We start from the raw sequence: 23,180 nt of genomic DNA, 5'->3' as shown, positions 1-23,180 counted from the left end.
CTGAATTACTGTTGAAAAAAACCCACCAGTCAAACCCATCTCTGCATACTACAGAATACTCACTGTTCTACAAAGACGACTGAGAATCCCAGGCTATTAAATTAGCAAGAGAAATCACTAACCATCAGGCAAAGGAAATTCAAGGTACATCTAAAAAGACATGCTCAAACATCCTACCTGGCATAAGATCACCAATCATTAAAAAAAAACAACCAAGCAACACAATGTACAACTTTTTTAGACTTCAAAAGCAAAGGTAAGTCAGTTCTTACTTTACTTACCAGCTGATATACAAGCTGAGGTCTCTCTGCTGTCTCACAACACTTACATCCCAAGCAATGTATGACACACGCCTGCCAGTTCTGCACTACTTATGATGCTGCTTGTTGTTTTAAAGGAAGGTTATATCCCAACTGCCAGAAATGATCCATTTTAAACAGAGTTTTTAAAATAAGACGTTAAAGTAAACAGCATTTATTTAGTGCTCCTGAAGAAAAGAAAATGTCTCAAGCAAGCAAAACCTTCAAAATCAGGTCCCTATCCTCAGAGGTAGCTTGACTCGCAAAATTGGCAATAAACTACCTGCAAGTGTTTTAAGCTGAAAACTTCTGAGAACAACCTACTTAGAAAGTTTGTTATTAAACCTATCAGTTTAAAGTGCAGTTTTGGCAAGTTCTACCATAACTCCTTTAGCTGGAAAATGGCATATGCAAAAGCAATGAGGATTTATGGGCCTTTGAGAGGAATATGAAGGAAACCCAACCAAAAGTGATAACTTTTTTTTTGTGTGTGTGTGTGTGGACTGTTATCCCTTTAAACAATATTTAAATGCTGTTTAAATAAATGCAAGGTTGTGCTGCTATTGAGAGCTTGACTCTCAACACAAAGGCCAGTTGCTGCAGACAAGCATGGCTATGGTTACAAAAACGAACACAAAAGTTAATGCAAAAAGTAATCTCAAAAAAGTTTATTAGAATGATTAAAAACATGTGGAAAATGACAGTAAGAGAGAAAGTAACTTAGCATGGAAGAATATCCACTTCAACAGTTTATATTCAACAAGGCTTGAACTGAATGGATAACTTTATTGCCAGATTTCACTTGATTTCTTTAATAATAGTTCACATTGTATGTTTGGATCTGATCCCTGTTGCAGGTAAGCATAAAAAAAATCTTCCATTACTGCTGGACTGCAGAATGAACTGTCAGGTAAAAAAGAAATTCTCAACCAAAGAGCCTGTTTAAAAAACAACCTTTTTTTCCTAATCACACTACAAAGAAATACATCAGTATTTTGGCCTTTAAATTTCTTACATGGTATTCATTTAACATGGCAATCCCCTAATTCCCTCCCTTTAAGTAACCATAAATCAAACTCCTCTCTCAGAGGCTGCTTCTTGGGTTAGATGCATGCTTACACTGGTTTGAGGACGAAGACAGCATCATCTAGTACATAGTAGTCATTATACATGTCACCTTCACACAGGTATGGCAGTCTGGTGAAAGCCTCTATGGCAAAACCAGCTTTACTGAAAACTTCTGGCAGGCTATTCACCTGTTCTTCCCAAGTGTGCCCTTTGATTTCCAAAACTTCTGAGGGCTTTTCCCACTTGCCACCTACTGAGAAAACAAAACAGCTTTGTTTAAATTACAAAGAAAGTTTTATTGCGTGTTGCATTATCTTACAGAAAGCATACGACACAGATTATATTCCACTCCACTCCAAATAGGTGGTTGACAAGCCATTTGTTGAGCTGTTGCCAAGATGTGTTCAAGGTTTCACCTGTTCTTCAGAAGTGGCTCCTTTTTAAGGTTATCTTTGTTACATTTTTAACTCATAGTTGCCAGACCGGCTGAAAAGTAACTTCCTCTAGTGAGGCTGGTGTTCGGCAGGTATGTACAGACAGATTATTTAATGAAGATTTTTTCCAGCATTATAAGATTATTTCTTTATGCCCACTGTCTGGCTAAAGACGGCTTTGGGTATTTACAGTAAACAGAGTCATCAAGTTGAAAATTATGATTTGCTGTGAAGTGTCCATCAGTAGACCACCACATTACAATGGATGGCTACCAAATCAGTTCCTCCAGTGGCCACCTACTAGCTGGTAAAGACTGATTAGGGTCATAAAAAACTAAGAAGCCACAAACTTGTAGCATGCTGGAAAACATGCTCTCATGTGTCATATCCAATGAAATAATCAGAAGGATTATAGGCAGAATGCTCAGAAATTCCAAATTTAAAACACTTGACTCATTTTCGAAGTAATGCAATCCACAAATGACAAATATTTTCTGGTTTGGTCTGTACCTTTAACCAGTTTGCTAAACGCAATAGTAAACACCCTTCTAAACAGGAAGTTCTAAATCGCGTGATTCAGAGCGTTCTGCAACTCCAAACATTTCCTAAGTTTCTCTTCCTTCAAGCAGAATAATTTCCTCCAAGATAAAAGAAATGGTATCTTTCGCCAAATTAAAAAACTTGCTAATGCTGACATTTGACTGGATTCTGCACGGTGCTGGTAAGACTTATTTTTATTCTTCTTGTATTTTCCTGTGTGACAGCAGTCAAACAAGATTGAAAATGTTGTGGTTATGATTTGCAACATAGCTACAAAGTAAGAGCAGTAAAAAGTTTTGCCAAGAATCAAGCTAATTTCTGCTATCTTCATGCAACTCACAAATTAAACAACCGTTAGCAAAAGCTTTTTCTTCTAAAAGTCTGAAATGCTCCTGTAATCTATTTCTGGGTCAAATCCTACTGCACTTCCCTGCAAAGTGCTCCAGCAGCAGCCCCATGGTTTCAGTGCAGCTGAGCTGCTCTGGGAGGAGGGTTTGGGAAGCTCAGACGACAGTATCTACATCAACTGAAGCCATGGAATTCTCTCTGCACGGCCGGCCAGAGCCCCAGAGTAAGGTGGAAAAGACAAGGGGATCAGCTGCGGAAGCACAGGCTATTGCCTTTCACCACACACGGTGCAAGTTCACCACCAACTTGTCTTACTACAATCTTCATATTACTGTAGCTGCTATGGAACGGCTCTGATGTTGATCTGACACAGCAACAGAGTTTCATTTTATTCCTGTAGAAGTCACAGACACTGAATCTGCTTAACTTTGGTCCATAAAACCATGAGAAAAATGATGGACAATGGTGATCGGCCACCATGGGCAGGCTTACAAATTGTGCTGCAGCAGTAAGTTAAGAGACTTCAGTTTAATTTTCTTCCAAGTTGTTATTTTGTAGGAAGTAGAAACGGATGCTTTTAATATAATATCTTCATTTTTTACTGCAATAATCTCAATCCCATTGCCTAAATAACTAAGCAATATATTTGGATAAAATGAAATACACCAAACCAGTATTTAAATCATGGATTTCAACAAGGACTTAAAAAAAATATATCTCCCAGACCAGTCATATCAAAGCTTACATTTCTGTTCCTTAATTAGAATTCTCTTCTCTGAGTAACCTTCCTGTTTTCTCTTCACACATTTTTAAATGTCAGAACTAACAAGAAGTATTATTATCCTTAAAAACCCAGAGTCAATATATGTAATGAAGTGGAAGAATGTCTAGGAACTATTATGAATTCTAATCAATGTTATGAGATTACTAAATTATAAATGTCTCCATTTATGACACTTCCACTGCGTGTCATCAGGCTGTCTCACTTGATTCAAGAACAGTGGAGGAGCGAGAAACCCTTGCAGAACTACTCCACCAAGCACCGAATCTTAGAATCATTTTGGCTGGAAAACATCTCTAAGATCATCGAGTCCAACCCTTAACCTGGCACTGCCAAGTCCACCTCTAAACCATGTCCCTAAGAACCTCATGCACACGTCTTTCAAAACCTGCAGGGATGGTGACTGCACCACTTCTCTGGGCAGCCTGTTCCAATGCCTGACAGCTCTTTCTGTGATTTTTTTTTTTCCTAATATTCAATGTAAGCCCGCCTGGTGCAACTTGAGGCCATTTCCTCTCGTCCCATCACTTGGGAGAAGAGACCAACACCCTCCATGCTACATCCAGACTTACATCACATGACATCCCTCCCTCCCCATTGCCCCCCAAGTCCCCAAAACACTCAGGACTAAATCTGAGGCAGGGAACCAGACCAAGTATTCCTTTGGTCTTCACCAGGGCCAAAGGAGACATTAATATTACTTTAAATAAATGAGTCTTCTCTATACCTTTTCAGAAAAACAGAAAGGTAAGCAATATTACCACACAGGTAAAACTGTTGAACGAACACATGGGCAAGCTGTAGGAATTACCTACAAGTATCCTGGAAACAATCTAAAAAAATTCAAGTTGTTTTCCCCCTTTCCTCCTACCTTGTCTCAAATGACTCCAAAGTACCTTATTTTATTTTTAGATTGTTCCTTGTTTTTCGACTGTCCCTCACATTACCAATTGTTTACTCTCAACAGGTTCTGCAGATACCTGCCATGTCACCGTAACACAACCCAGATTTCAGGGAGCTGACTACGCCGTGCAAACTGTGTTCCTAACATGTACTTTCTCTGCCTCTGGATGCTCCCCATCCTCACTTCAAATTCTATGGTTTCGCTTTTTAACGAGTAAACATGAGGATTTGTGTACTCCTGGATGCACAGATCAGCAGAAATACAAAGTACATTTTTTACCAGAAAACAACATTTCACTTCAAATCAATGACCTGACTGTAGACGATAATGCTGTTTATATCTGTGGAATAGCATTTTCAGATTCAAGTTCACCCCATTCTAAACAAACAGGAGATGGAACAGTACTAATGAAAACAGGTCAGTTTCTTAATGAAGCACCTTAAAAGAAATAGATGATCTTTACTAAATATTCTATTTACATTTTCAACAATGTCATTTAAGATGGAAATACCAATAATGTTAGGATGAATATGACTATATTAAAATACTAACAGTAAAACCATGGAGGGATTGTACAAATAAGCATCTAACCTTGTTTGCTAATTGGACTGTTCTGTCATATGATGCAAATGACTCTAAAATTCTACAAAAGAAAGAAGTTCTGTATTCTGTCCTATCTAGCCATACGCTACATCCTCTTACAGAAGGACTTTACTGGCTATCAGAAAGGAAGTATAAACAGAAAAATGAGAAGTAGAAAACCTGATATTTAGTGGAAACGCATGCAACCGAGTACAAGGTCTCAGAGCTGGGGATTCAGTGCACCAACGTGAACAAATGTTTTAGTTCTGAACCTTTATATCATTTGCCTTCTAGTTAAGAAAGTGATGAGACTTCATTAACTACATCTCAGTATGACATGCCTAAAATAGGAAAAAAACCAACCTAGGTGAATTATTTTTTTCCCTATATTCCTTCTTTCCTCTAATTGCATTTCTGAACAAAAGTCTGTGAGCTTTATGCTGCTATTCCTTTATGAGAGCACAAAACTGGATTCTATTCTCTGTCTACCCCTCAATGGAGGGTTCGTAATAAAAAAAAAAACCAAGTCTCCATTGCCCTTGCAAACATTCACAGAAACAAAAGTGTTCTCACTAAGGAGTTTAGACTGAAAATGAACCAGAAAATATTGGTGGGTATAAGGTTTTTCTAATTCCTCAGAGGAAAGGGGTTGAAATGCAGAATCTTAAGAAAATTATGTGAATCAGAAGAACTGTCCTTTATTCTTGCACTCACTTTTAATAAAGGCGCAGAGAAGCAGCACAGCAATGGAAAAGTCGTCTCCATCTTCATGATCATCACCTCAGCTTTACTGTTTCTATACAGCACTACTGTATTCATGCTCCTTGTAATCTACAAGGTAGGCTCAAAGTGATTTTTCTGATTTTTTTATTTTTTAAATCTAAGCAGTTTTAACCTCTCCAGAAAGAGAATAAAAAGGCTTTTCTAGATTCCGGAACTTTTATGATTAAGTTTTAAAGAGGTGGTTGCGCTCATCTGCAAACTCTTGTGTGGCACATACCTGTACTCTGAATAGCAACTACATTTTCTTTTATAGTAAGATGTCTAAAAGAAAAGGTATTCTAAAGATAAAATGGTCCTTAAAGTAGTAATCAGCAAGTTGGAGATTATCCATCAAGGCACATGCAAAATACAAAACTAGAAATTACCATTGTAAGTCATTAAATCTCTGGATTAGTTTCCAGCAAAAGTAAAATAATATAAACTTAACGTCCAAGTATTTGTCAGCAGCAGCAATAAGGTGACTGCAAACTGACTTGACTTGTGCAATGAAATTCTATTAATACATCAGATAAATAGAGAAGAAAGACCTTGGTCATTTTTTTAAAAAAAAATCAGAGACTTGGAAGAAGTTTTATGCTTATGGAAACAAATACGCTAAAAAGCACCTGGTTAAAAATTACATAAATACTGTATTTTTGCAAAAGAATTAGAACAAAATCTGTGTTTAGTTAAAAACAAACACCCAAAGCTGCCACTGGAGTCTTTACATCATAATGAGACTCTGACACTAGAAAGAAGACTTCACAGTCCTAAGTGGTACAGTATGGTAGAATGGTTCTTTGCTGTATTGCTTAGTGTCTAAACATAAAGACAGGACAGTCTTTTTTATTTTTCCCTTTTTCTTTATATTAGGTGAAACATTATAGCGGGAAAAAACAACCAGGCCTTCTTCAGGGGAAAAACTGGTATCTGTGATGCCAGTGGTTCATTTTTGAGAATTGGGTAGAGTGCTTCACGCAGGTCCCATTGTACTCAAAGCAAAAATACTTGCAACATCTGCTACCAGAAGCTGAAAAAAGCCTCATACACACGAGAATTTCACTGATTTTTCCAACGGTATAAGCTGATCTAATGAAAAACTTCCATCTACAAACTGTTTGATGCTCTTAACTATTCCGCTACTTTAACAGTTGGCATTTCATCTTACGTTTTAATCTTTTATTATCCCTCCTTCCAGCTAAAACCAAAGCTGCTAAAGGAAAGTGGGAAAGAAGACCAAAGAACAGAGAACTGTGTATGTTACCACTTTGTTTTCTTTGTCTGTGATTCGGAGGGTTTTTTTCTTTTTTAAGCATCAGTTTTGTGATTAATCAATGATTCAATTAGGAAGACATTCAGAGCTGTTAAGGCTTCACTTCAGATTTGTATAAAACTAGTTAATGATTTTATGTCTAAAAAATTAGTTAATTAGATTCTTTTTAATGAGTTTGGTACAGGATAAAGTCAACCTACGTAAAGGCCATCTCTAATACGCAGCTTCCTTTAGGTTTTCAGTAAATTTTGTCTGAACATCTGAAAATAGGAGGTTTTGCTATTAGCTTTTTGGTTGTTTAAATGGTGCAGTGAGGTAAGCCCTACTGTATTTAAAACAGGTCTGTTAAGAACCTCTATCATCATGTATGCTTCAATCAAAAAAAAAATAAAATCAAAACCCATACATTTAAACATCCATTAAAGAAGGTATATATGTTAAGAGATGTAATGTTAATGTAATTTAAAACACTTCTGCCTGCCAAACTGCATGTTCTTAAAGTGTTAATAACATTCCCAAAGACATATTCAGCAAAAAAAAAAAAAATCAGAATTACAAAAGGTTGAAAAAGATGTTTCCCCCAACTTAAAATGTAGCACTGACCTGAATTATTTTAAATAATTGGCAGAAAATCAGTAGTGGGCGAAAAATTTTTCAAGCAATTGCCCAAGAACTTCAAAAGCAGAAGTACGCTGCACAACCGGTAAGTATCCAACCACCCAAACAAAAGTTTATGGGGAAAAAGAAGAACTGACATTTTTTAAGCATACACCATTTCCTTTTCCTCTGGAAACAGACTTCTGTCTTCTAAAGTTCATAAAGGTCTTTAAAAAGTATTCTGCACAACAGCCAAAGACATTATAAGGCATTCTAAATGACCATACAAATACAATTATATATATGTGATAGTATATACCTTATATGTATGTATGTGTGTACCTTTAAAAATGACGCTTTCATAAATTTGTATTTTGCCAACAAAAGGTCTCAACAAGTAGTTCTGGACTGTTTGGTAAAAGGCACAGAGCTATTAGGAATTCCATTTAAAAAAAATATTTCTATTGTAGTTCCTCTTGCTCCCTTAGCCCAGGGTAGCTAGACGACAAAGATGTAATAAAACTGTTACAAAAGCTCTACAACATTCTTACAGATATTTCCCCCTCCTTCAACTTACAGAGCCTAAACTAGGTAATTAAATCAGTGTGTATAAAGCCACACAACTTATTTAATCATTCCGAATTTATGCCAGTAAGTCTTACATGACCATATGACAATAATTTTGCATGTGCCACGGAAGTTACAAAAAACAACTTCAGAAGTGACGCGTATTTGCAAACAAAGAAAATGGCCTCAAAAGTCCTGCTTCAAAAATGTTGGTTCTCTTGAGAAACAGTATAAATTCTCTCCTGTTCTGAGCATGGGCTGCACCACTCAGAGATCTAAGGAGAAACCAAAGGAAACACAGAACACAAACACTTATCCGCTATACATTTTTACTTCCCTTATTTTCATACAGCCTCTGTGATTACCCCTTTAAAGACTTTGAGCCTCTGCTGACATGAGCTGGTCCTTGGTTTGAGCATCAGATCTGAACACTGTGAAACAAAGGGGTGTGTTTCACTGCCTGCGTGCTTCCTGAGATTAGGAAAATAAAGATGTTTTGAATCCTGTGGATACCACATGGACAAAAGCAACTGGATAAGTAGGGAGAAAGAAGTTTACTGAAAGGGGAAAGGGATGCGGTTTGCCTCAAAAAAGAAATTCTATCTTTATTTATTACATCAGTAACAAAATACTTCTACATTTTTTTCCCAGGATAATTTGGAAGATGACACTATTTATCAGAACAGATGAGCCTGTGCAGCAGTTCAGATTTGTTCAATATTTCTCACGCAAGCAAACAGGCAGACGAAGTTGAGCTTCTTCACAGACTTTCTTTGCTTTAAAAAGAGAAGAAAACCTGGCAGGATAGTGTTCTTCAAGAGTATTTTCTAAACAGATCAACAAAACCAAGTGTATTGTACATTACCTCTCTGTTACATGTTACTCCTATTTTTCATTCTGCAAGAATAAGAATGGTGGGAAAAGACTTAATCTTTCATAAGATAACTGCTAATTCTTCATAAAATTTTCATTTTTTAGTTTAGGCTTAATTCTGTGTCTTCTTTTTACATAAATGTACATGTATTCCTTTTACATGAATTGAGCATTTGTGAAAGATGTATGATAATTGACAGCAACAGAAAATAAATCCATTTCATAGACGAAATTCTGGTTTTAGTCATAGTCTAGTTCAGAGCATACCCTGGGAAACAATGCTTAAAAACAAGGGGGCCCAGGAGCGTCGGACACGCTTCAAGCAGGAGGTTTGAGTGCACTGGAACAGGCTATACCAGTGCGCCGAAAGGCTTGCCGGCGGGGAAGACAACCGGCTCGGCTAAACGGGGAGATTCTGAAGGAAATCAGAAATAAAAAGAGAGTTTACCAACTGTGAAGAAAGGGCTGGCTGCTTATGAAGAATTTATGGAAATAGCTAGATCATGCAGAAAAAAAAAACAAACAGGGAAACAAAACTGCAATTTGAAGTTAATTTGGCCAATTCTGTCAGGGATAATAAAAAGTCCTCCTTTAAATACGTTAATAATAAAAGGAGAGGCAAGGAAAACCTCCATTCTCTGTTGGACTTTAAGGGAAATATAGTTAACAAAGATGAGGAGAAAGCTGAGGTACTTAATACCTACTTTGCCTCAGTTTCTACCAGTAAGACAGGTGGCCTTCAGGACAGCTGGCCTCTGGAGGTGGCTGACAGAGATAGGAAGCCAAACAGACCCCTTGTATTCCAGGAGGAAATAGTTGGTGACTTACTGAGCCATCTGGATCCTCACAAGTCTATGGGACCAGCCTGGATCCATCCTAGGGTGATGAGGGAGCTAGCGGAAGAGCTCGCCAAGCCGCTCTCCATCATCTTCCAACAGTTCTGGTTCACTGGGGAGGTGCCATACGATTGGAAATTGGCGAATGTTACCCCAATCCACAAAAAGGGCGGCAAAGCTGACCCTGGCAACTCCAGGCCTGTCAGCCTGACCTCGGTGCCTGGCAGGGTTATGGAGCAGATCATCCTGAATGGAATCACACAGCACCTTCAGGACGGACAAGGGAACAGACCCAGCCAGCACTGGTTTAGGAGGGGCAGGTCCTGTCTGACCAACCTGATCTCCTTTTATGATCAGGTGACTCACCTGGTGGATGAGGGGAAAGCCGTGGATGTGGTCTATCTAGACTTCAGCAAAGCCTTTGACACTGTCTCCCATAATATACTCCTGCAAAAGCTGGTAATCCGTGGCTTGCACAAGCGCACTCTGCTGGGTTAAGAACTGGCTGGAGGGCCGGGCCCAGAGAGTGCTGGTGAATGGGGCCGCATCCAGCTGGCGGCCAGTCACTGGTGGTGTCCCCAGGGGTCAGTGTTGGGGCCAGTCCTGTTTAACATCTCTATTGATGATTTAGATGAGGGGATTGAGACCATCATCAGCAAATTTGCTGATGACACCAAGTTGGGAGGGAGTGTCAACCTGCTGGAAGGCAGGAGGGCTCTGCAGAGGGATCTGGATAGACCGGAAAAATGGGCCGATTCCAATGGGCTGAAGTTCAACAAGGGCAAGTGCCGGGTCCTGCACTTTGGTCACAACAACCCCCTGCAGCGCTCCAGGCTGGGCACAGAGTGGCTGCAGAGCAGTCAGGCAGAAAGGGACCTGGGGGACTAACGGACAGGAAGCTCCACATGAGCCAACAGTGTGCCCAGGTGGCCAAGAAGGCCAATGGTGTCCTGTCCTGTATCCAAACCAGCGTGGTCAGCAGGACAAGGGCAGTGATCCTTCCCCTGTGCTCTGCACTGGGGAGGCCACACCTGGAGTATTGTGTTCAGTTCTGGGCCCCTCCGGTCAGGAAAGACATTGAAGTGCTGGAGCGGGTCCAGAGAAGAGCAATGAGACTGGGGAAGGGACTTGAACACAAGCCCTATGGGGAGAGGCTGAGGGAGCTGGGGTTGTTTAATCTGGAGAAGAGGAGGCTCAGAGGTGAGCTCAGCACTCTCTAGAACTACCTGAAGGGCAGTTCTAGCCAGGTGGGATTGGTCTCTTCTCCCAGGCAGTCAGCAGTAGGACAAGGGGCCATGGGCTTCAACTCTGCCAGGGGAAATTTAGGCTGGAGATTAGAAAGCAATTCTTTGCAGAGAGAGTGGTCAGGCATTGGAATGGCTGCCCAGGGAGGTGCTGGGCTCACTGGCCCTGGAGGTTTTGAAACTGAGATTGGACATGGCACTTAGTGCCATGATCTAGTCAATGGACTGGAGTTGGACCAAGGGTTGGACTGGATGATCTCTGAGGTCTTTTCCAACCCAGTCAATTCTGTGATTCTGTAATGTGATAGTTATTGATGTAACAGATATACAGATCAACAGTTCCTAAGTCTTAACAACAGCTTAAACAGAGCAAAACATACGTACTCTGTAGACAGACAAGCAGAAAAAACAGTCAATATAAATGTATGTACTATCATGGTAAAGCTTCCTAGCCTATTTTAGAAAAGAGAAGGAGTGGTCATAGTGAGAAGGTTGCTCCTGCAATATTAAAATTACAATTCACTTGCTAGACAGACAAACCCCCATCCTCCAGCCCTGCCATCCAAAGTCAAGCTTACTCAGGGGCACCAAGTTTTGCCTTCACATGCCGGTTCAACATGCATGAACACAGAAGTATATACCTACTCAAGGTATTATACCTTTTTTTTAAAGTACCATTTTTTTTTTTTTTAGCAGTTACTACCTAGCCAGACTACAAAAATCAGCACTTGTTACAAGAGATCTACTAGTATCAGGCATTCTCCCTACCAAAGAACAGCTGCATCTTTTATCATCATTTACATAAAGCAAGGTTTTGTTTAACAAATGAAATTATATTTCTCATTTCAGTGAGATGTGCACTGACAACTGAAACAAATCAAGGGTCCATCTAGCACAGTGCTGTGTTTCCAGCTCAATTTAGTACTAAGTATTTTAGGAAGACAGAAGACAGAAAGCACATCTTTGTCGTCTTATCCCTGTCAATTAATCCCAAGGACATTAATGTGTTCAACAAGAACATTTCACAATCCCAGGTTGCTAATGTTTACTACTTCTCAAATATGGTGCCTCTGACATTTTTATTGTAGAGAAACTCAAACCAGTCTACTTATATATTATTTAATAATGCCTTTATATAAATATGACGTCTATATTAAGAAATACAAAGGATTTTTACATGACCCTATGGGATACCTACAAATAATATATCTACAAAAATATAAACTTAAAATAATATATTTTCTTACGTGACTAGTGTAATACCTTATGATTCATCTGGCTTCCTGGCCAAATTTAGACATGTGCAATAAGTGTATTACTTGTTGTTCTATATGTGAAAAATAAAACTCTGAAAAACCTCAGAAAAAAATTATGATTGAGCTACTTTGGACTCTAGGTGTCACTGTAATTCCAGAAACAGCAAGCACAGAAATATATTTTTCACAGTCCTCTACCTTGCTTTGTTCTCTTAAAGGAAGTTTTGTGTTATTCACATAGACGGCTTTCACAATTACCCTCCCAAATATCCAGTTTTGATTAAAATAATTTATCAATTTCTTGAAACTGATCAATACACTGATCGAACACCTTACCTGCCTCATCTTTTCTGCATTTGTTCCCCCCTCTAAAATTCAAAAGTTTATCTAGGCAAATCCAAACTGTTTTTAATTAGCTGATACAAGAAGTTACTTAAGCCATAAAATGTTCTCCTCTTTGAATGTTCCAAGTATTTTTTTTGTTAAATATAAAGCATACATACAGACCTAACACTTTTAAAAATGCATCATCTTGTAGAACAGCTGAATGAAAATGCCGAAATTCTAAAATCATTTGTACATCATGAAGAAAGTCTGGCAGTTCGTTGTCTCTTTCTTTAGACTACACTTAAATTGATCTTAAGTGGTAAAGCTTCAGTGGAATGACAGTAACTTCTGCGTGTACTATCCCTGCATTGTCTAAAGAAATTTATAGGGGCCCATATCTATGATAGTGATAAGCGGACAAGTATCTTAAATTTCAGAAGATATTAAGGAAACAAAACCGCATTAAACAAAGTGACTACTCTGCTACAAATCACCACCACAAACAAAAGTATGACTTCTGTTTACAAGACATCTTACAACAGATTTCAGTTTTCAACAAGTAGGAATAACTGAGTTCAGCCATCACGGAACAGGTTTCCAGTCCCTCAGGATTTGGAAATTTAGCTATCTTTTCTCCTCCTGAAGGATGTAAGCAGAATTTGAGTAGTTTCTTCCTTAATTGATCTACCTCCTGTTGAACCAGGAAGCTGCATGTGGTCTGCCAGGTGGTTACTCAACACCACACAGAAAAGCAGATGCTGGGTGCAATAGCGATTGCAAAACACAGTTTTGAAGGCACACAAACAAAAAAGCCACCCAAATAATTTCTCAATTTCTGCTTCTAATAGGCCAATGAAAGCCTACAAAGGCACTGTTGTTATTCAGAGTTTTAAAGAATTTTTACAATTATATGAACATTATATGAACATTATATGAACATTATATGAACATGTTGTAAGCGAACATGCTCGAAATACTGTATAGACGTGTAAGTCAACCCCCACATCTCATTTAAGACACTCTACTTTTCAGAGTAGCTACAAGATTATAGGCTCAAATACTGTATTTTAAGCAATTGTTCATCCTATAGCATTTTTTATACTTAAAACTTCCCCCCCCACCCACTAAAATACCATTGGCATATAGAAAGAGGAAAACTTCGATGCATTTGTGATTGCTAGAATGTTAAGGTTATTAGTTCTGTATTTTCTGGGAATACATGCCTTTCCACAGCCAAGCCTCAATACTCAAGGAAAGCCAGGGTCCAAGCAATGACTGAAGAACACCAGCCTTCTGGAATTCAAACCACATTTACGGTGTCTCAATCTGAATCCACAATCACAGGCATGTAAAAAAAAGTTTCTAGCCTCTTTCGAAGTTTGGTCATAAAGACAGATTAATTTGAAAATCTCTCATGTATTTCTTTAAAATGCAACTAAGGGAAATAATGGAGTTTTGGCATCGAATTTTACTTTCTTATTCCATTTACTAATACAATATTAATAGTGATAGATAATTTGTATTAGTAGGGGTTTATATTTTACTTGGAGAGCTCATGTTGTAAAGTGAATGTTATCTCGCTATGAATTTTTAGGCGCGCTTCATCTGGAACACTTGAAACAGTTTGACCTGAACTGCTCTAATTCAGCGCTAGAGACCGTCCTGATGGTTTTGCTCAATGGTTGCTACGGACAACTGGGGTTACCTATATGACAGTAGCAGAGATAAATTTTCCCGTGTTGCTCCAACACAGCTCAAATGTGGCAACCTGAATAACAGGATATGCAGCTTCAGTATTTGAGCTTTTTTGTTGGTGCCAACAGTGTGCGCTGGGGAATTAAGAAAGCATCTTACATCATGTGGCCTCTTTGTAAAAATCTAATACAAACTTGCCAATTATTTATTAAACATTTAATTTGAGATACTATAACCTATAAATGTTTTCTTTACCCACCTAAATAGCTATTAATTAGTGCACTTACCATTTTCCACATATGGATGAAATGGCAGAACTAATGCTAGAATAACTCTGCCTCTAGTTGGCTCCAGTACACTTCTAATGTCTTTTAATACAGTCAGTGGTTGATCACATCGATCCAGCAAATTCAAACAGCTGATAACATCATACTGAAATCCTGTGTTTTGCCATTCATTTATACCAAGCACCCTACAAAGGAAAAGAGAAAGAGATACAGTCTGTGAAACAAACACAAGTTGAGTTCAGAGAGAGCCACTGAAGACAAAAATTCCCTATGGATGCATTGAAAATGCAGGTAAGGTCATACGCCTAGGCAAGGAAAAGAGATAGACGTGATCCTTGCGGTCTTTTGGAAAACTAAGTCAACAATGGGCGTGGCTATACATCCAGTCCTATGAACCTTTATATGACCTTATAATCATGAGGCAATAAAGAAGACAAACCCCAAAGCCCCAGGTATCAAAAAAAATGTGTTGTCCTAGAATAAAACTAAAGATACTTCTTAACTTGAAACACGATTAATGGCTTTCTGCATTTTACCCATTCTGATTTACCAGTGTGCAAACCTGGATTGTGAAGTAGCTGATACATTTCCACTCAAAAGCAAGTGACGAAAAGAAATCCACAGTTCTTTCATTCTTTGTGTTGAAGTCTAGGCACATAGTGATAATAACCACTATTCAACAGGACCGGATCTGCTGCCTACAAGAACTTCCAGACGCTGTGACAATTGCACGAACAACATTTTGAAAGTGCTGAGGCTTTTGTTACTCAATATTATTCAATCTTATCAGCAGGAGCTGATAAGTAAGAATAAAAGAATCTTTACACAGTCTTCTATGCTGTGGGATTAGATAGACACAGATTACCAAGGTATCCCTATTACCAGGATTCAGTTTGCTTCTTCTGCAGCACCTGTTGTCTTCCTCTTGAAATTTTGGACTGTTCATCTCAATTTCATCCTCCTGACTCCCTTGATTACAGCAGTTTATGCACGCTATGAATAAGGAGACTTCAAAATTGTTGTTGCCTATTTTGTGTTAACAGGTAACATCCACATAACAAAAGCACTGCTAACAGTGAACATCAGATGCTTTTGTTTTCTTGCTTTGTACAGGCCAACCTATTCCACAGCAACCAAACAACAGAGGAATTGACTGAAAACACCAAGCATTCATTAAATATTACAAACAGATTACTTCTCTGCAACATCTGATATAAAGGATGCAGGAAGTATTCAGTACAATACCTGTATTTCTTCTTCTGAAGCTGCCATATCATGGTTTCAGACAATTCAGTGGCATAGATTTCTTCAAAGTGAGGACTCATGACTTTAGTGACTTCCCCATCCCCAGCCCCCAAATCGAGAAGTCTGTGGGATTTCCATTCTGGATTTATTTTAAGCAGTCTTTGAAATTGTTCTGGGGAAAACACAAACATTGAACCCCTTCCCAGGAGCCTGAAATGTAAAAATGAGAAATTACTAATTTTGTACAAACTTTAGCAGGAAGGACAATGAAGTAATTTAGAATGTGCTTTGGCAGCAATGGCTCACACATAATAGCGTACAAGGTCACTGCTCAGATAAATTTTAAATCCAGTTCAACTTGTCTTGCACTTGTCAGAGATCAAACATGTAGCCATGTACAGTTACAGCAGTTAACACTTCAGGAGGAATTTGGTTAGGTAAGGAAGAGCCCATGAGGTGCATCTCAAGAAAATGATCACGTTAAAAAAAAATAAATTAAAAAAAAAAAAAGGAGAGGGGAGAGAAGGAGAGGGAAAGATAAAGGTTGAACCTTACTCGTCACAACTGCAGATTTGAATCTGCCACCTACCTTAAAAGATGAAATAGTAGAGGAAATAAATACGGCTGCAGACAAAGAAGTAGGTACAATGAATGAGAATAGGATGTGGAACTAGGAGTGAAGACAGGGAACAGATTTAAAGAAAGGATTGAGATAACACTGCTGGAGTGGCAAAAGGTTTTTTTAATTGTATGTTACAATGGCTTTTGCTGCTATCTGCAGAACCTGCATTCAATATGAAGAACTGTGGAATAAAAAATAGGCAACTCATTAAGGAATTATGTAGAGGTGACAGTTGGATTCCTTATGGATCAAGTCAATGACATACCTGCCCGTAAGTGTTTGAAGACTACATAGTGACAGATTTCAGCTGTCATAGCAGAATTCAGAAGATGAAAGAGTTAGGAGAACAAGCAGAAGAAGAAGAACTGGACAGTAACAGACTGAAGATAGATAAACATGATTCTTTAAACCAGTGTTGGACAGTGAGTTAAATTTAAAGACAACAAACAGAATTATTTTATGTTCAAGTGGGGAAAAAGGCAAACATAGATAAAAAGAATCCAAGAATACAAAAACTAAGAAAAAGAGGCAACCTAGGAAAGATTGACTGTAGTAAAAAACAAACAAGCCAACGAAAAGGACAGAGTATACAAAGTCATACAGAAGAAACTAAAGCAGGAAATTAAATGTATAAAATAAACAGAATACAGCCAATTCAAGTAGAGCCCCCTTGCAGCACACTTGTGTCAGCCCACACTGCATAATTGGCTCGTAGCTATTATTCCTAACAGCACTATGAAGTGTTATTCAAAGCACTGAAGAGCCTTTGAAAAAAAATGGAAGAGAAAGGAAGGAGAAGACACCAAAGGAACCTTTATATAAAGCTACAAGTAACTAAGAACACCGCAGGGAAGCTCATAAAGTCATCTGGTTATAAAATACGGAAAAATATTATTTTTCTAGCTTTAGTAGACAGCTACTATCCTCATATCAGACTGTGCAGCAGTATGTAGTAGGTGCAGAGGTGGAGAACAAAAAGCATTCTTCCTAAGGTTGAAACTGACAACCTGTTAAACATGTCTAAATGGGGCAACACGAGCAAAAAAAAAAAGGCACTGACTTTTTTGGAAAAAATATTAAAGCACCCACAAAAAGCTAAACTCCCCTGCAACCACAGGAGAGAAGGATTCAGCAAGACTAACAGAATATTATTTTATAAACTTCTCTTTTCCTGCCTTCCTGATGTTTCATCAGTCAAACATGTCACATCAGAACTTACCTGTTAAAGGAGAGCTTACACAAAAATCGAAGTGAAATCAAGTTTTACAGAATAGGGGAAAGGACAAAATTGTGTTCCACATCAGTGTTACCAGACACAATATTCGGCCAACTTTTGCACTGTTTAGAAATCTGCCTAGGTTTGCAGCGGGTTGCACGCACTCTCTCCTAGAAAGAGTTTTAGATGCAATACAGAACTGACTGGATACAGCCACCTTCAACAAGGGCAAAACCAACAGTGATATGGCAGTGGCTAAAGAGCAAAGCAGGGAAAGCAAGCGGAGGGAAGAGGTATACATTGTCTAAAACAAAGAGAACATTCTTATTAGAAGAAAATTAATACAAGTAATGGCTATAAAACACAATTAGAATCCTCTATCTCTTATTAATTGCAATTACCTTCTCTGTCCCCTCATGCCGGAAAGTGTTCTTCAATTAAGAGGGCTGGCCATGAAGAACACAGTAGGGCATTTCAGATCTGTTAGACTAGCAAAGGGAAAGCTACAAGTTTAAGAAAAGCTGAGAGATCAAGGGGTAGAGCTGAACACTTGAAAACTTTAAATCCAAACTGTATTTAGTTGACCTAAGATTGAGTTTTCACTTACCCATTGATAGATGTTCTAGACATAAAGAGGCTAAAAACTGAGGACACGAAAGAGTGATAGAGTTGGATAAACAGCCAGCCTGATTTCTCAATGCTGTTGTTTAAGAAGATCTGTGTTCCTTGGTCAAGGTAACTCTGGACAAAAATAGGCTGAAGGGATTCAGACAACTGTTCTGTGTTGCAGACATACCACTAGAGAAAAAAGATAAAGGACCATTAAAAAGTTCAGCAACATAAAAGCAGTAGTAGTTAAATAAAAAATGAATGCATGGAAGGCTATTATCAATTTTTTGCAACATAAAAATTTAGGTTTTTCTACAGACTTTTCAACAAGCTTCAGGATTAATTAGATTTGAATCAAGTGAGGACTGATTACTTTCTAAGAAATTATGCTTTAAATTTTTGTCTTAGTCATTACCCTGTACTTTGAAGAATTTTACAAAGTAACTTTCCTAGAAAGCAAACACAGGTCCTCTGTGGATTAGCACCATCCTGATGAAGCAGTATGAGGTGGGATAACATTGTTTTCTATCTTCCAACTCACCCTCAACTTTTCCCTAGGCATCATCTGCAAATACATCAGCAAGTGCATTTGGAAATTTTTTCCAGGAAAAGAGATAAAGGAGATAAATCCAATCAATACTCTAAACAACTGTCTCATAGCATTGCTGGACTATATTTCTTCGCTTACCAGTACCAGCAACAGGTCCACAAGCCTTTCAAAACAATTAATATCTGTGAAGCTTCCTCCCAGAAAAAGAATGTTACTTTTTGGTATCAGATCTATCTGGAAAATGTAATAAACCACACAATATCCTAACATTTTACTATCCACATGTAAGGCACACCTAAACCCCCTATTTAACACCTGCTTTACATTATTTTAAATGCAAAAAAAAAGGTGCAAAACGATGAAAACTTACAGAAATTCTAAAATTTTATGACCCTCATGACCACCTTTTGCATCTCCAGCAAATGCTTCTAATGCTGTAGCCTTCTGGAATGCCAGCACTAATAATAAAATTCTAAAGGTTGCTCCTTGATAAGTTGCAATGCCAAGCTTTCAAAATCCCCTTCCACTCATTATGCAGAAGTTACCAAAGAAAGTTTTAAATGTGATTTTATTTAAGAACGTCACTATTATTTTTCAGTCTCCTACACTTATGCAGAGCCATTGTCAGCTGTTCTCACAGGATCTCTAATGCCATTGTGTCTGTTTTCTAATATCAAGAATTATTCCCTACAGCTAACACTCTCTTATCTCTCGTTAGATCTTCCAATAACGTTCCCTAATCTGACTGCATGTGTTTACTGTGCAGACAGGGAGTTATAAGTATCTTAAAGAGCAATCCAGACTTTTCACAGAATCTTGTAAAAGTGCATATAGAAGGACAGCAAACAGTCAGCTGGGTTAACTCCTCAACAGTTTAATACCTAAGACTCTCTCTATAGCCATCCTGTGCAAAATGTATGCCCATACCCTGATCCCTTCACATTTGCTGTACCTTGCTGGGAGTGAAACGGTCACTTAACCCATGTTTACAGTGTTCAGCGCAACGGGACTTCCAGTCACTACTGTACTACAAATAATAACGGGACAGGATTCTTGTAACAGTGTCTCGCTGCTTCGCGATAATAGTGCCAATAAGCAGAGGGGAGCAGACAGCTGCACCAAGGCCATTATGCCAGATTCATAAACAGGGGTTCCATCAAACACTGACCCAAAGTAGCAAAGGATGTCAAGACCCTTCAGTCGAGTAGCGAACATATGCCTGCTTAGGTTTACTTTGAAAACCATTTGGATGATGGGTATATTTCTGGCAGATTCAGGTTCTCAACTATACTTTCAAACACACTTGTAGGTAACACAAGTGATTCTTTGCTCTGAAAACCAGCTTTTGAGCAAATCTGTACCACATGATGGAGCCTGGCACAGGGATCCCAGAGCCTGATGATTTACCAGTTCAGGTCTTTTTGCACCGCAGCGCAAGGCTACTTGAACAAATCAGCATAGACCAGTGACTCCCAAAGGGAATCCTTAGCGAGTCGTGAAAAACCACTAAAGCAGCAGCCTATGTACTTTGTCCATCCACCTTCAGAAGCCAGTTTCAAGAGCCTGGCAGAAGCAAACAACCTCATGTTTCTGAGGAGCAGGCTGGGCTCTGCAGCAGGTTCATTCATGAGGCTGCTGCCTTGTTACACTGGACAGGTTTGGAGTGGCTCAGATGATCTGCCTTTCACCATTTTCAGTCCAAAAGAAAATGTATCCAGCTATCAAAGCTTTGGAAGCACAGGTTTGTTCCATAAGCAATAGGACCACTTACGTGCTGTACCTGGGCTTTTAAAACTTGGTTCTGCACTGAACTGTCACCTGTAGTTCCACGATCTGACCATGGAAAATAACAGTCCTACAATTCTTGTCTTTAAGACTTCTAAATATTGATATCTATTGACATAATCATTGGCAGAACTATGATGGTAACAACTGTGAGAAGCCTGTTTCAGAAATCAGACATTGCTCTCAGACCTTCCCTAACTTCTCCACAGTTAATCTCACCAAAAAGGCTACTGGCAACTACCTATATAATACTAGTGAATAATAGAAATGATAGCAAACAGTAAAAAAAAAAAAAAAAGGCAACACAGGATAAACCAAATCCAAATTTCATGTAAGTGGTAAAAGACAGATTAATTACTGGAATTACTTCCTCAGAACAGAAACCGCTTTTGTTTTCCTCCATGTACAGTATATGAAGAGCCCTTCTTGGGCCACTAGTTTAATGATGGAAAGTGTATCGAGCTCTTATAGCACAATAGTAGAAAAATTACAGCACAAAACCCTGAAAAATATTATGTTAAGAGCTTTGTTATAATAAAAATTGTTTATTGATAATTTTGCCTAATATTAGTGAAATGATGAAAATGTTATTTCAGCTAACTTACCTAAAGCTAACGAAGTCAGTGAAACTGCAGAGAGTGAAAGCACCTGGGCCTCAACATGCAATCCTTACTTCTGAGTAACCCCAAAACCTCAATAATCACAAACCTTACTACTTACTGAATAATCAACACTTCAGGTTTAAAATCTAGGTCGAATAAATTAGAAATAGAGATTATCCACTGCAGACCATCTACCTTTGAATGACATACTCATCTCCATAACACATTGCCTTGCTTGACTTGTCTTTCTAGTGGTTTTTAACACCACAGAAGACTTTAAAAATTTCTTTGTTCACCGGAAGGAAGTTCTCTCTGTAACCCTAAATTCTGATTCTCTTTGTCATCCTACTTATGTAGCGAATGATCCAAACAGCAGACCATATTAATTAAACCCCTGTAATACATTCACTCAGTAGCAAGATTCTGGGTGCCAGTGTCCACCGAGAGCACTCCAGTAATAGATCAGATTGAAGAATTAGGATGCATGATTATGTTCTTTCTTTGTACAGCAGTCACCAAGTATTTATGTTATGTCTTCTTCATTAGCTTGGCTCTGTATATTTTCCTTAGAACAAATCAGTATCTTCCTTTAGCCCTAAGAGTTTTTATTAGCCCTTCTGAACTCCTGACAGATTTTCAGTAGCATTTTGGTAAAATGTAGTCCAGACCTGAACATATTTTAAATGCAACCATATCACATAACCATTGTATAGCAAGGGTATAGTCCCTAATTTCTCTACAAAGTACTGATCCACATGCCTATACTGACCAAATATAGCACTAACCTTTTATATTGCAGCCATATCACATTGTAACTCATTTCTCGTTTGCCATCAACTACCGTTCCAAGGTCTCTGTGATCTCCACAGTTTCCCAGTTGCTCACTTTTGTTATTTTCCTCTAGACACACTAGCGTTCATTAAAAACACCTCTGTGGCTACAAACCCGCCCCATCCAACATCCTGCAAACTTTATTCAAGTGATGTTTGCTCACAGAGCTCAGCAGAGAGAACGCAAGGCGCAGGTTCACATCTCCCAGGAGCAGCCCTGGCACTCAGCCCGATGCATCCCCGCCCTCGGGACGCCGCGCTGCCTTCCCCGTCCCGCCGTCACCGCCGGACTCGCTCCGACGACTCTCCCGCGGCGAACGCCCGAGCCCACAGCACCCGGCCCCGGCTGCCTCCTCTCCAGCCCGGTCCCTCCCCTCCTCAGCAGGCTCCGGCCGTGTTTCACACGGAGGGCACACGGCAACTTCCTCGCCGGGCGGACCGAGCGGCACCCTCCCTTTGTCTGGCGCTGCCCGGCCCGGTGCCCCCTCAGGCCGCACCAGGGTCCCCGCGGCGGCCGGTACCTCAGTGCGCCCCGGCGGACAAGGACCCCCCCCGCCCGCTGCCCTTGGCGGAGCTCCCCGGGGCGGTGATTGGGAGGGGAGGAGGGAAGGAGGCCCGAGGTCCTGCCGGCACCGGGACTCCCCGCCGGGCACGGGAGGGAAGGCGGGCTGGGGGACGGGAGGGGCGGGAAGGGCGGCTGCCCCTGGGGCCGTACCTGGTGGTTCTCCCTGGCGCCCGGGGCTGGCTGGCTGTGGCTGCCCATCATATTCGCGTAGAGGGACCTGGATAAAGGGCTCCTCAGGTACCTGGCAGGGCCAGACCACATCTTCCTCCTCAGCACCCACAGGAACAGGGTGTAGCAGCACAGCCAGCTCAGCCACAGTCTCATCGGGGGAAGGGGCGCGGAGTCACCCCCTCCCGCTGCCTTCTCTCCCCATGGCAGCGGCGGCGCCGGCAGCACGCCACTCGCCCGGCCCGGCCCCGGGCCCCGCACACACGCTCAGGGCGGAACGCGCGGCGGCACGGCAGCGGGGCCCGGCCGGCCGGC

The 23,180-nt window shown here is 39.8% G+C and overlaps 2 protein-coding genes across 3 annotated transcripts; one reads left to right on the top strand and one right to left on the bottom strand.

The window, feature by feature from the left end:
- Window positions 1-958: 958 nt before the first annotated feature.
- On the bottom strand, window positions 959-23,180 carry METTL9 (methyltransferase 9, His-X-His N1(pi)-histidine). Of its 2 annotated transcripts, none has more exons than XM_080354227.1 (5): window positions 22,848-23,180; window positions 18,364-18,554; window positions 15,919-16,128; window positions 14,674-14,858; window positions 959-1,620 (listed from the first exon to the last, which is right to left on the bottom strand). In XM_080354227.1, the coding sequence occupies exons 1-5, from the start codon at window positions 23,019-23,021 to the stop codon at window positions 1,415-1,417; spliced, it is 966 nt and encodes a 321-aa protein (XP_080210353.1). In that variant the 5' UTR covers window positions 23,022-23,180; the 3' UTR covers window positions 959-1,414. The 2 variants fall into 2 exon arrangements, with proteins under 2 accessions (XP_080210353.1, XP_080210352.1); XM_080354226.1 differs by lacking the exon at window positions 959-1,620 and adding an exon at window positions 13,825-13,984 and having other exon boundaries at window positions 22,848-23,157.
- IGSF6 (immunoglobulin superfamily member 6) lies at window positions 2,271-9,174 on the top strand. Its single transcript, XM_080354291.1, has 6 exons — window positions 2,271-2,522; window positions 4,438-4,791; window positions 5,682-5,794; window positions 6,917-6,973; window positions 7,620-7,694; window positions 8,807-9,174. The coding sequence occupies exons 1-6, from the start codon at window positions 2,456-2,458 to the stop codon at window positions 8,843-8,845; spliced, it is 705 nt and encodes a 234-aa protein (XP_080210417.1). The 5' UTR covers window positions 2,271-2,455; the 3' UTR covers window positions 8,846-9,174.

This window comes from Nesoenas mayeri, assembly GCF_963082525.1.
Source record: "Nesoenas mayeri genome assembly, chromosome: 15".
Taxonomy (NCBI): domain Eukaryota; kingdom Metazoa; phylum Chordata; class Aves; order Columbiformes; family Columbidae; genus Nesoenas; species Nesoenas mayeri.
Note: the sequence above shows the minus strand (reverse complement) of the source record. Positions and strands in the feature narration are given on the sequence as shown.

What these genes read in the sequence shown, in the direction of transcription:
- IGSF6 (XM_080354291.1), top strand. Translation starts at nt 2,456, where the DNA reads ATGGTATCTTTCGCCAAATTAAAAAACTTGCTAATGCTGACATTTGAC. An exon ending in CTGGATTCTGCACGGTGCTG is followed by an intron (nt 2,523 to 4,437) that starts GTAAGACTTATT and finishes TACTCTCAACAG; the next exon opens with GTTCTGCAGATACCTGCCAT. An exon ending in ACCAAAGAACAGAGAACTGT is followed by an intron (nt 6,974 to 7,619) that starts GTATGTTACCAC and finishes AATAATTGGCAG; the next exon opens with AAAATCAGTAGTGGGCGAAA.
- METTL9 (XM_080354227.1), bottom strand. Translation starts at nt 23,021, where the DNA reads ATGAGACTGTGGCTGAGCTGGCTGTGCTGCTACACCCTGTTCCTGTGG. An exon ending in TCTAGAACATCTATCAATGG is followed by an intron (nt 16,129 to 18,363) that starts GTAAGTGAAAAC and finishes TTTACATTTCAG; the next exon opens with GCTCCTGGGAAGGGGTTCAA. An exon ending in TCATCCATATGTGGAAAATG is followed by an intron (nt 1,621 to 14,673) that starts GTAAGTGCACTA and finishes TTGTTTTCTCAG; the next exon opens with TAGGTGGCAAGTGGGAAAAG.